General features: G+C 43.2%; 1 protein-coding gene across 1 annotated transcript in view; it reads right to left on the reverse strand.

Moving 5' to 3' along the window:
- Positions 1 to 13,177, reverse strand: part of LOC126160489 (protein dopey-1 homolog) — a 328,138-nt gene that overhangs the window by 286,576 nt on the left and 28,385 nt on the right. Inside the window, exon 9 of the mRNA XM_049916952.1 lies at positions 2,813 to 3,080. Coding sequence (XP_049772909.1) covers positions 2,813 to 3,080 — 268 coding nt within the window. The remainder of the gene's footprint in view (positions 1 to 2,812; positions 3,081 to 13,177) is intronic.

Below are 13,177 nucleotides of genomic sequence, written 5' to 3' on the forward strand. Positions count from 1 at the left end.
TTGGCTAGCTCACTGATTTACATATACACTTAATGTGGGACTATCTTTGATCATCATTCAATTGATTGCTGCGTTTTAAGTGAATTAACTGACGACATATGGGTGCACAGAGAACGCAATTTGCATCTCAGCATTTCCCAGCCAAACCTACAAACAGTGTCCTTCAGAAATGACATGTGAGTTATTCAACAATCATTCAGAGTACTGTTTTAACCATGAGGTCAGAAGTCTTTTGTTCTGTGTATTTCCAGAAGAGTCAGGTGCTATTAGTTTTTGTGGCATCATTCAGTACTGAAACCACATCCAGCCAGTGCATGTTTACATGTTGGAAGCAACCATGTGACTGTACCAGCAATCTGTGGCCAGCTGTAAGACACAGTCTTCTCAGCCCACAGAGCCAGTGCTGCCACAGATCAGACTTAAAAGAACACTGCAAGTTGCATCTGTCAGTTCAGTTAGTTGTGACTGTCTAGCCTAATCGTTGTGTCTTGACACTCAGCCCCCGTTATTGCTGTATATATGCCAACACAGCCTGGCTCAAGAACTTTATCTGTGTGGTATCAAATATTCAATACCACACTTGTTAGGGGTTGCAGTTATCGACTGCGGTCCATACTAGTATCGCTGTAACCGCAAGTCGAGACTAGCGCCACTCTGCGGCTTGCAACAAGCCTCTAGCGTGAGCTCGGCCACTCTTGCTCGGGACATCAAATAGGAAAGTAGTATAGCCTTCAGCTGATAGGAAGCAACCTCTAACAAGCCGCTTAGTTAAAGTATGGCCAATGGGATTATTTTGCTCTCTACACAGAATCCACCAATTCCTTGGGATTCAGAAGCAGGACGACAAAGCAGTTTCTGTGATCTGGATTTTGCTACTGGAATTCAAGATAAGTAAAATAGGTTTGTCAAACACTACATGTATACCTTATTATAATGCTCTCCATCATAGAACCACCAATTCCTTGGCATCCACAAGTAAGACAACAAAACAGTTTCTGTGCTTTAATTGTAAATGTTTGTGACTAATACAAGCTGTTTTGCAGAAGCAGACATACAACATGTATGTGTGCTTAAGAGCACACACATTTGACTGTGTTGCAGTGTTGTTCTCACTAGTGGTTTGTACACATACTTCCTTGATGATGGTGTCGTACTTCCCAACATATGGCAATGAATCAGATCTTGCCACTTGCCTTATTTACATATGACCTTACTTAACTTTTAAGCTGCTGCAAATGTGCTTGTTACAAGCCATATTGAGCACTTAAGCAATTATTTGTTATTGCTTAGCCCATGTGTCTGTATTGACTGCCTCTGTTTTGGATAGATACCCACTTGGGGCTGAATATTTTTGTAGGGTTGACAATGACAACCACACCTGTTACTTAGGGTTTTGTCACCACTGAGGCAATATTAATAATGAGACTGTAAATGTTGTTCAGATACATAACAACAGTGACACTGAAGCTACACTACAGAGGAATTAATGTACTGGTATGATGAATTATTCCTTGACAAATATAGGGTTATTAAAAATATACATTTTTGCAGTTTTCATAGAAATTTACTAGCCATGACAAAAGCAGTATGTCTCTTCTTATTCCTCTCTGTTGTTCTATTCCTTCTTCGCTACCCATTCGTAATACGTGGTGTTCCAAAGCATTCCTCTCTGTATAATTCAAGAAGTAAGTCCCTATGGGACCAAACTGCTGAGGTTATCTGTGTATAACTCAAGAAATGAGCATTACGTGTCAGTATCCCTCACATTTTTTGATTTCTCGTCATGGGATGGTACTTGATATCTGCAAGAGAGGTTACTTCTTATCTTAGGGTGTTTTGTAACTCACTTGTCATATTACAACATTCAGATGCATAAAATATCAATATAATACAGCATCATTCATTGTGAACTACTGTAATAACTTATTATTCCCTTTTGAGAAATCTGTTTCATTTATTCTGTCAAGTATCTTGTTGTTTTTATTTATCTTGGTATAAGTCAAGAAATGAGCATTACTTGTCAGTATCCCTCACATTTTTTGATTGCTCGTCATGGAATGGTACTTGATATCTGCAAGAAAGGTTACTGCTTATCTTAGGGTGTTTTGTAACTCACGTGTCATATTACAACATTCAGATGTATAAAATATTGCTATAATACAGCATCATTCACTGTGAACTACTGTAATAAGTTATTATTCCCTTTTGAGAAATCTGTTTCATTTACCCTGTCAAGTATCTTGCTGTTTTTATTTATTTATCTTGAAGTAGGTGTGCCTTAGAGGATAGGTGACTGACAATGGGTCCATAGGTATGGGGTTTAAACACTGGCCAGCTTTAGGATTTTTATCTGTCACTTATCACTTATTTCACATCCACCAAGGTTGGTTAATATGGAAAATGCCGAGTTGCATGTTGGTTTGGGGACCGTGTTAAATGGTCAGTACAGGTAGGTCAGTTTAAAATTTGGAGGAAGGTAAGGAATACCATTTCCAATAGGACCATGCCCAGTAAAGTGCTTCAGCATTCAAACCAACCCTTGGACTGATGAAAGCTTTACCTTACCTACCTCAAAGTGGCACTGACTACCAGTGATACAGCTAGCTCCCTGGTTATCTGCAAGGCTCAGTGACCTTCTTTATGTTCATATTACCTGTTAATGCTAAATGCTACAATGTTTGAATGTCTATAAATTTCAAACATATGCTCAATTTCTACAAGTAGACAGTACATATACAGCAATGGCACAATTACAACCCAATTCCAAAGTTCCAACCCACTATTCAGGTAAATAAACTCAAACATACTCTACCTCTAGGAGATTTGGTTGTCCTTGACCAACAGATTTCACTTCATCATTAACTTTCAAATCCACAGGTTGTGAGATCTTTGCTGTGTCAACAGCTGCTTGAGCACCACAAGCTTTATCAAACAGGGTACCCAAATAGACCCAAATGTAGCACGGCTCAAGTGTGCTGAACAACAAATTAGCAGACTTCAGAAGTTCTTGGCTGCCTTTGTATGTAGCTGTGGAAGCAGCAGAAGCCAGTTTGCCTCCATCACAAGCTAAATAGAGTGTCCTAAAAAGAAATGCTTGTTAGTCTGCTGCTTATTTCACACTTTCATTAGCAAAGTTTGACAACTTCTAAACTGCATTTCTAGCTCATCCCCAATAAACTAAAATTAAAAAAGGAGATCAATATAAAATTACTAGCTGAAAACACAAAAGTGCAAAAATAATACAAATTTTCAAATATTCACAGCATAATTCATGTAGATGAATAAAATCTGACAGTTGATGATTAAAGTTAAATTTAACTGTATTAGTTTTAGTGTTAAACTCTATTTACAACACAAGCAGAAAGTCAATTTGGAACAACACAAATAAGTGATTGTTGACAAATTCTGAAAATGAATGCAGTCTTGACTGAGTCAATAAAGACCACATACGCCAATGATAGAATTCATTACCAACCTTCTAAGAGTTTTCACAGAAGATATAATTATAGGAAAGAAATGTCATGACCAAACTTCTTGTAAAATCTACAGGAGTCTTGAACTACCATTAGCTGAAGAGCTGTAGGTCAGGTTCCCATGAACACTATTTCACTACATCTCATACTAACAAGAGAGTCCAAATATCATAATTACACATGTTAATGCCTGTTTTGCTATGAATGTACACTTTCCTGGTGTAATACTCCTGACGGAAAGCACTTGGATTTCCACACAGTTGGCAGTCTTAAAATACTACATGGTTTCGAAGTGGATCATAATCAACGCGTTCTGGTACTGCAGATGCCATAATATTTATACGAGCAGTGTGCCCCCTCTAAATGGTTGCAGACAGCTTGGTACTGTCCATTTCAGTGGGCACATGGGGAGGGGAGTGAAGCTGCAGTGGTGGGAACAGCAAGCATGCAAGAGATTGTTCTATAATCTCTGTAAGGGCATTCCAGATGCATCGGATAGAGCATGGCATGTACCATCTGCCTTCTTCTTTGCCAGTACATCCATTATATAGGAAGAAGACACACACAGACTTATAGCTGCTTGCAATGAGCTGCCACCATCCAACACAATAGCAGAAACTGCAAACCATCCTGGTACATAGGGCACGTTTGATGTTCAATAAAGAAAGCCTCCCAGCTGAATTACAATGTCTGAGGCAATGAAATAATGATTAGTAGGCACTCAAGAAGAGAAAAGATGCAGCCAACTGGGACAAGGAGAAAGAAGACAAGAGACACACTTTACTTCCTTACTTGGGAACACTCTCAGTAAATATTGTGAGGTGCTTGAAAAATCCAACATAAAAACTGTCTTCCAACCAGTGCCTATGACAAAAGAACACCTTGGCTCTGTGAAAGAACCACTAAAATTGAATGTGCCTGGAATATACAGCATGTCTTGTGAATGTGGCCACATATACATTAATCAAATGCAGTGTGTATCTTGAAACTCTGTGAGATGACACCAGGCACATATTGTTGTGACAGTGCCACGACATTTAACAGTGCCGCCACGACAGTACGCGCAAACAGCGATAGAGGCGCTCCGCAACTCAGCTGAGCGCGGGAGCGCCACCTAGCTACGAACGGCGCCGGCCGCATGTCACGGCACGGCAGTCGAATAAGAGATACTGAGTTGTTATCATGTAACCAGCTATTGTTCTAAGTGAGTGTGTTTGAATATCCACGCAATTAATGGTGATTAAAGGTTATAACACTTTTTGGCGATGGGGTCAGATATTTTCACTGCGTTGTGGATTTGTGTGTTCGTCACGGGGCAGACATGGAACAGCTTATGCAAGCGCTCATTGAACAACAAACACAGCTGACGGCTGCTATTCAGGCGTTATCGACGTCGCTTACTCATCGTCTGTCTCCCTCTTCTCCGCCTCCATTCCCTCCTTACGACGCGGCCGCTGAAGACTGGGAGGATTATGAGAAGCGTTTGCGGCAACACTTCTTGGCTTTCGGCGTTGTCGACACTACTATGTGTAAGTCGTTATTTCTATCTTGGATTTCCCCAGGGATCTATCAGCTGCTACCTCAGTTAGCCCCTCTGCGGGAACCTGCCTCTCTGTCCTTCCAAGAAATGTGTGACTTATTGTCTAACTATTACCGAAAAAAAAAAAACCCACGTCGTTGCCGCCCGCGTGGCGTTCTACCGGTGTCGTAAACAGCCCCATCAATCTTACCGGGCTTGGGCGGCGGAACTACACGGTCTGAGTAGGAAATGTCAGTTTATCACGGACACTCATCATGAGTCTTATGCTGTTTCAATGGTCAGGGATGCTATTCTACGGCTTGCTCCTGATAAAGAAGTTCGGCAACGTGCCCTACAACTGCCAAACCCGTCGTTGTCGGAAGTTCTAAGCATCGCTCAATCCTTTGAAGTGTCTCACGCTACTGGCGCGCAAATAGACGCGTGGTGTGATGTAGGCGCTGTACAATCAACTTTCGACATGGACAATTTGCCTGTTTCACAGGAGAACGAAGATGTGGCGGCGGTTCACTCGCGTAAACAATGTCATGTTGGGCCACAACGCTCGCAGCAACAACAGCAACCACAGAAGTAGGTTCGTTCCACACTTCCTTCTTATCCACGTTGTTTCGTACAGCATGACAGGGCCGCGTGTCCAAATCGTTGGGCCACGTGTAATTCATGTAGGAAAAAAGGCCACATTGCTTCTGTGTGTCAGTCCCCTAAAGTTCCTGTCAACGAGGATGAGGCATCGGACATGGATGTTAACTGTGTGCTTTCTCAAACAAATAGGTTGATTGTTACTGTTCGTGTTCTGGATACAGACATTCGCATGCAAGTGGACACTGGCTCTGCAGTAACTCTCATTAATTCTCGCATGTATTTGGAGTTGGGCTCCCCTCCCTTGTCTCCAGTTATGCGAAATCTGAGAACTTATACTAAACAGAAAATTCCTATCATTGGCCAGTTTGATGCTTCCACTGCCTACAAGTCTGTTGTTAGGCCCCTCACGTTTTATGTGGTGGATCATGCGGGCACTGAAAACCTGTTCGGTTATGATGCTTTCCAGTTGTTCAGGTTCTCCGTTAATGATGATGAGCACCTCAAATCTGAGGATATTCCGTATCAACAGCTGGATGGATTGTGTTCTGAATTTTCGTCCGTGTTCTCTGCTGGTCTGGGTTGTGCCAAGGATTTTGAAGCCCACATTACTCTTAAACCTACAGCTCGCCCTAAGTTTTTCCGGGCACACCCTATTCCGGTAGCATTGCGTGCATCTGTCAAGACTGAGATAGACAGGTTAACAGCTTCAGGGATTCTCCTTCCTGTTACCTCCAGCGAATGGGCATCGCCAATCGTGGTGGTTTCTAAGCCAAATGGGAGTCTGCGATTGTGTGGTGATTTTAAAGCCACTGTCAACGCTCAGAGCCTCATTGACACTTATCCTCTTCCCCGTCCTGAGGAGTTATTTACCAAGCTCGCTGGGGGCCAGTTCTTTTCCAAACTTGACTTATCAGAGGCATACCATCAGTTGCCGTTGGATGCTTCTTCCAAGGAATTTCTCGTCATCAACACTCCTTGTGGGTTGTATCAGTACCAGCGGTTACCATTTGGCGTCACTAGCGCGCCGGCCATTTTTAGCGGTTTTTGGAACAGTTCACGGCTTCCGTTCCCGGCTGCATAAACTATCTGGATGACATTGTTGTCACGGGGGCTCCACTGAGGAGCACCTTCGCAATTTGCGTTCACTGTTTCGGATTTTGCATTCGGCTGGGTTGAGGTGCAATCTGGACAAGTCACAGTTCTTCCAACCCTCCATTGTGTATCTTGGTTTCCACTTGTCCCGTGAGGGTATATGTCCTCTATGTCAGCACATTGCAGCCATTAACGCTCTACCCCGGCCGTCTACGGTCAAAGAACTTCAGGGTTTCTAGGCAAGATTGCTTATTATCACAAATTCATTCCATCCGCAGCGGCGGTAGCTCATCCTCTGCATCAGCTGTTACGAAAAAACGTCCCTTTCTATTGGTCCAACGAGTGTGAGCAGGCTTTTGTCCGCCTGAAGGCTCATTTGCAGTCGGCGCCTTGTCTTGCCACATTCTGTCCGGGTCAGCACTTGGTTCTGGCACCTGACGCGTCACAGTATGGCCTAGGGGCTGTTCTCGCCCATCGGTATGAGGATGGGTCGGAACGACCCATTGCCTATGCTTCCAAGACCCTCAACGATGCGCAACGACGTTACTCTCAAATTGAAAAGGATGCGCTCGCTATCATTTATGCTCTAAAAAAGTTCAGCGTTTTTTTGTATGGTTCTAAGTTTCACCTCATCACCGACCACAAGCCGCTGGTCTCTCTGTTCAGCCCATTGGCGCCGCTTCCGGATAAGGCAGCTCACCGCCTGCAACGTTGGGCCTTATACTTGTCTCGTTTTCACTATGAGATTCACTATCGCCCCACGGCCCAGCACGCCATGGCTGACGCATTGTCGCGATTGCCGATGGGCCCCGACCCGGTTTTCGATCGTGATGAACTACTCTGCTTCCACATTGATGAGGAGGAACGTCATGCGGTCGAGGGTTTTCCACTTACAGGTTCGCAGGTCGCATCGGCTACTGCGCAGGACCCGGTCCTGCATCAGGTGATCGGTTTTGTTCAACGGGGTTGGCTGGACAGGACCCAGGGCCAGGCATCGGATCACCTTCGCAACTACCATGCCTTGCGCCATCGTCTGTCTGTTCGGGATGGTGTTGTTCTTCTGGCCATGGATGGCGCATCTCCACGGGTCGTGGTGCCAGCCTCTCTTCGCAAAGATGTTCTCAAACTGTTGCATGAAGGCCATTGGGGTATTTCTCGGACTAAGTGCCTGGCCCGCAGGCACGTTTATTGGCCCGGTATTGATTCGGACATCACCCACATGGTTGCTGCGTGTGATCAGTGTGCTCAAGAACTGGCTGCACCTCGTGGCCTGATCCGGCGCAGCCATGGGAACGGGTGCACGCTGACTTTGCCGGCCCCTTCCTCGGTACTTATTGGCTACTGTTGATTGATGCCTTCTCGAAGTTTCTGTTTGTTGTTTGATGTCCGTCGCCCACCACTGTGGCGACGACGCTGGCTTTGTCCAAAATCTTTGCGCTAGAAGGACTTCCATCCACGATCGTCACGGACAATGGCCCTCAGTTCTCTTCGCAGGCCTTCCGTGATTTTTGTACTGGACAAGGGATTCATCATGTTACAGCACCGCCCTTCCATCCGCAATCGAATGGGGAGGTCGAGCGCCTTGTCCGCACTTTCAAAAGCCAGATGAAAAAATTCCTTAGTGATTTTTCCACAGATGACGCTCTGCTGCAATTTCTGAGTTCTTATCGCTTCACGCCTCTGGGTGATCGCAGCCCTGCTGAACTCTTGCATGGCCGCCAACCGCGCACTCTACTGCACCTGCTTCACCCTGTCAGGCCTCGTACTGTGTCCCCTAGTGCGGGAAAATACTCGATGGGTGCCGACATGTGGGCACGAGGGTATGGATCTCGCCCTAAATGGATTCCAGGGGTGGTCAAGGCTCTTCGCGGACGCCGGCTTTGTGAAATACGTACGGACGATGGCATGGTTGTTCACCATTACGACCAGATGCACCCACGAGTGGTGGCCACGTCGGTGCCACCGCCCCTTCCTTCGCCTCCACCAGCCCGAGAAGCCAGTCCTGTCGCCGCTGCCAATCTGCCGTATGTGTTGATGCAGCCGCCGTCGCTACCGTTTCCGAGTACGCCGGAACCGGCCCCAGTCGCGACGCCGCCTTCTCCAGGACCCATCTCGCTGGAGCACACCCCCAGGTCCACGACACCTATGGATGCTGCTCCGGAGTTTTCACCCATCATCTCGTCCAGGAGGCATGTTCCACGCACGAGCTTCCGTCCTGGACATTTTCGACCATACTCTCGTGTCTCTCCGCGGGATCTTCTCGGGGCCTCACAAGAGGCCATGGATGTCTCCGCACTGTCCATGTCTCCGAGGAAGTGAGTGTTTTTTTTTTTTTTCAAGGGGGGAAAAGAGTTGTGACAGTGCCACGACATATAACAGCGCCGCCACAACAGTACGCGCAAACGGCGATAGAGGCGTTCCACAACTCGATTGAGTGCGGGAGCGCCACCTAGCTACGAACGGCGCCAGCTGCATGTCACGGCACGGCAGTCGAATAAGAGATACTGAGTTGTTATCATGTAACCAGCTATTGTTTCTAAGTGAGTGTGTTTGAATATCCACGCAATTAATGGTGATTAAAGGTTATAACACATTTGACTGGGACAAACAGAGAAATCAGCAATAGCAGATGATAAAATAAAGGAAGACCTCATTTGTGACTTTCACAACACCAAGGTGCTATACCGGGCAACCGGATATTGGGGCAACTTTTATACGGGACTCCACAGACATAAGGATTCAAGGGAATCTGGTCAGTAGGTACAGAGGAAACCAGCTTAGTTTGGCACAGAATCCCACACTAGTGGTGATACAAGAGTGTGCCCAGCACCATCCAGCTGCAAGACACATTCGGAATGCCCAGACAGAGTTTCGAGCACAGCCTTTGGCAAAGTTTTACATTCATCAATGTAATACTTGCAGAGATAGTAGTCATCTGTTTGGCCCTGTAATGCAGCTTTCAACAATGCACCCCTGAGTTTTCAGCAACTTTGAGACAAAATATCTCCAGCAATATTTTCTTGCAGGAAACAAAACTAAGCTGCCTTGTACAATTTTTTATGCTCTCTAAGGGGGAATAATAAAAAAGATTTAATAAACAATTCTCATTCATACAATTTTAAGAAAATTTGGCTGAGGAAAAAAACAGCCACTAGAAAAAGTTCAAAATTATTGTAAAAGGAGACTAAAGGGTAATTTCAGCCCACTTGTAAAAACAGTTTCTCCAAACACTTTTACACTGTTTTCATTAGAAAGATCATATTCTTAAGTACTAAAAAACTAGATCTTGTTTTGTAACGGTAGCAAATGAAGTGTAAAAGACAATGGTCAGGTAAAGGAATAGAGAAAATACACCCATATTTTGCTGACACTCCAATTAAATCTTACATATTTTATTATATTTTACAATTGTTTAGTAGTATCAGGGGAAAGTAAAATCAGAAGTTCTAATGGACAGGTAGTGAGCTTGAATTTAAAAAAAGAAAAAAAAAAAACACTTTTTTTAAGTGTTGAGCTCTACAAAATTATTATTTTTTTTAAAATTAAAGAACATCAAGAACCCAATAGCAAAGACAGTATTTTCTTTTTTTTTCCACTCCATAATATAAGGGGTGATAATAAAGTTTCTGTTCAAAGACCATACAGTCCAGAAACAACATGCGAATAAAACAAAATCCTCTTGTGCGTTAAGGCAATCACTCCACTAACGCATCAGGTTGATGTTACCCATTTGGTAAAACACCATGAACTGCTGCATGAAGCAGTCCGTAACAGCCTGCGGCACAGCCTCTTCTGACAGGAATCGTCGACCCTTCCAGGCCTTAAAAAAGGCTGGCCCCCCAGAGCGATCAGCATCTTGTGTTGAATCATGGAACTTGGCATACTGTTCCAAAATAATGGTTTTCAACATATATGCTGGCTCATGCACAGTCTTCATTCCCCAATGGATGTCCACTTGAGTTTTGTCATTCAGCAGCCAGGAAAAGAATAGCAACAGATTGGTCCTGTTCAGACACATTTGGTAATAATGTCACCATAGTTAACATTTCCACATTTACCACACGCAAGTTGCAAAGATAAGCACACCACACTAATTTCTTGTCTGCATGTTGGTGTTTATATACCCACATCAGAGTTGTGCTACATTTCATATATGCTGAAGCAGTGCCCTCACATGGAAACTGTTTAATCACTTTAATCACCTCTTACAATTTAGATAATTGCTTGAGCTTCTCAGCATGGCAGTTTGCAGTCTGGAATTTAAAGAACGCACGCTAGATTGTTGAGACAATTGTACTGGACCCGAAACTACGCATACGCAGTTGTTAGCTACATCATACAGCATGATCCACAGGAAATTATTGCATATAATTAATAGATCAATATCAAACAGGACACTCTGGACACAAAGCAAATGGCAGTGAATGACTTACTAAATAGTAGGAATAAAAATTTGAAGTCTGTCATGCCATCATTACAGCACCAAACATCAATGTTTGCATATTACAGCCCTTAAATTTGGCCTGAAGGAAGACATAATCCTAATAGATTTTGCCAAAAATCATTCATTTATCATTCAGGATGCAATGCAAGGATTTTACTGGGAAAATATTCAAGCAACTATCCATCCATTTGTCATTTATTTCCCCAATCTATCAGTTTTTGTGTAGCTAGTGACTGTCTGTGACATGACACAATTGTTGCCCAGGCTTTTGTCAACGATCTAATCAAATAGGTAAAATACAGTTTGTTCAGATTTTCCACATCCATTATTTCAGTGATTGCTCCAGCATACAAAACAAAACTTTCAAAAAATTTCTCAATGTGTGCTATCATAAAAAGGACTAGAAATATGGCACAATGGAATTTTTTTGCTACATGTCATGGAAAATCATCCTGTGGTGGAACTGGGGGGGTAGAACAATGTAATTAGCAGCAAGCGCAAGTGTGCAACAGCCAGCCAATAGGCAGATTCTTGCACCTATAAATGTGCTTGGCTCCTGCACTGAGAGCATTAAATTTGCTTCCATCGCCAAAGAAGAAATTGAACAAAATAAAAACTCACAAGAAGAGTTTTAAACATGGCATACTCTGGCAGGAACTAGAGGAAAATCACAATTTTTTGCCAACTGATGAAACAATAGTGCAGATCAGTAGAGTTTTGAAATAATGCATCACCTTTTTTTGGTCAAAATTAGTGAATGTAATGAAGAAGGTATATTAACATCAAACCTCAAGCCAGGACAATATGCAGCATGCATTTATGAAAAAGAGTGGTGGATTGGAAACATCTTTACCTCTGAGCAGGACACAAATAAGTTTTGTGCACCCGCATGGTCCAGCAAAGTCATTTGTATTGGCCATCACGGAATGACAAATGCTGGGTTCCAGAACAGCACACTGTTGAACTTACTGCAGCAGTGGCAGAGGTATCATCTTGTTGGCAGTATGGTTTTTCTTGCAATATTCAACAGAAATTTAATGAAACCTCTAAAAAATTCAAGTATCTTTGAGTAAAGATAAGGTTAAGATCTTAAAGAAATATCTTCTAGCTTTGGCCTGGGGCACTTAAAATGTATCATCAAGACTTGGAACCCTGCAGAAACAGAACCATATCAGGCTTGGGATCATTTGGTAAGGAAACCTACCTGTGGCTGCTATTGCATAGCTTTGGGCCTGGCCCTGTGGTGATGGGGATGCTGGTTTTCTCACTTTAAAAGAAACCAGCAGTGGTTAAGCCAATAGAGACTATAGCAACACATTTATAAAAATTTTCATGTCCCACGTAAACTGCAAACTATTTGGACAGAAATTTGCCACACTTCAGATTGGAATTAAACTTGCACATGGGTCATTCCATATCAGTTCAATCAGGGGCTCCAGCTCATAGTCTCAGATTTGACTGAAATTCAGTACACTAATTCTACCATGTGTGGAACACTCATGTACAAAGTATTAGTTTCCTCTTCCAATTAGTTCCAGAATTATGACTTGTGAAAGAAGGTGGCGTGACCCGGAAATTGCAACCCGCATCTGGCAATCTATATTCAGACCCAACTTCAGGTCTTAATAACTTTGGAACTATTCCACACAGTCCAGTGAAGTTTTTACAACCCAGTAACTTCCATTTAGAGAACACACTCCATGAATCAAAACACCAATAACATATTTCTGAGGGAAAATAAAAAATTACAAAATGTGATACATTAAAAGGTACCTATTGTAGGTGCCCTCCATGCCAAATATAATTCACTCAAAAAGGGTATAATTTTTTGGTGGTGAGCTTAATGTGGCCTAAACACACACAGAACTCATCATGCCCATATCAGTCACAAAAACTGAGTTACATGCACATGAAAATACAAAAATTTGAAAAATTACCAGAAAAACATGGATTTTTTAAGTGTGGTAGCACAAAAGGGAAAAGTGGTATCCAAGCCAAATTTCACACACTGCATAAGTACACCATAATGATATATATCTCAAAATTTCA

This window comes from Schistocerca cancellata, chromosome 1 (assembly GCF_023864275.1).
Source record: "Schistocerca cancellata isolate TAMUIC-IGC-003103 chromosome 1, iqSchCanc2.1, whole genome shotgun sequence".
NCBI lineage: Eukaryota > Metazoa > Arthropoda > Insecta > Orthoptera > Acrididae > Schistocerca > Schistocerca cancellata.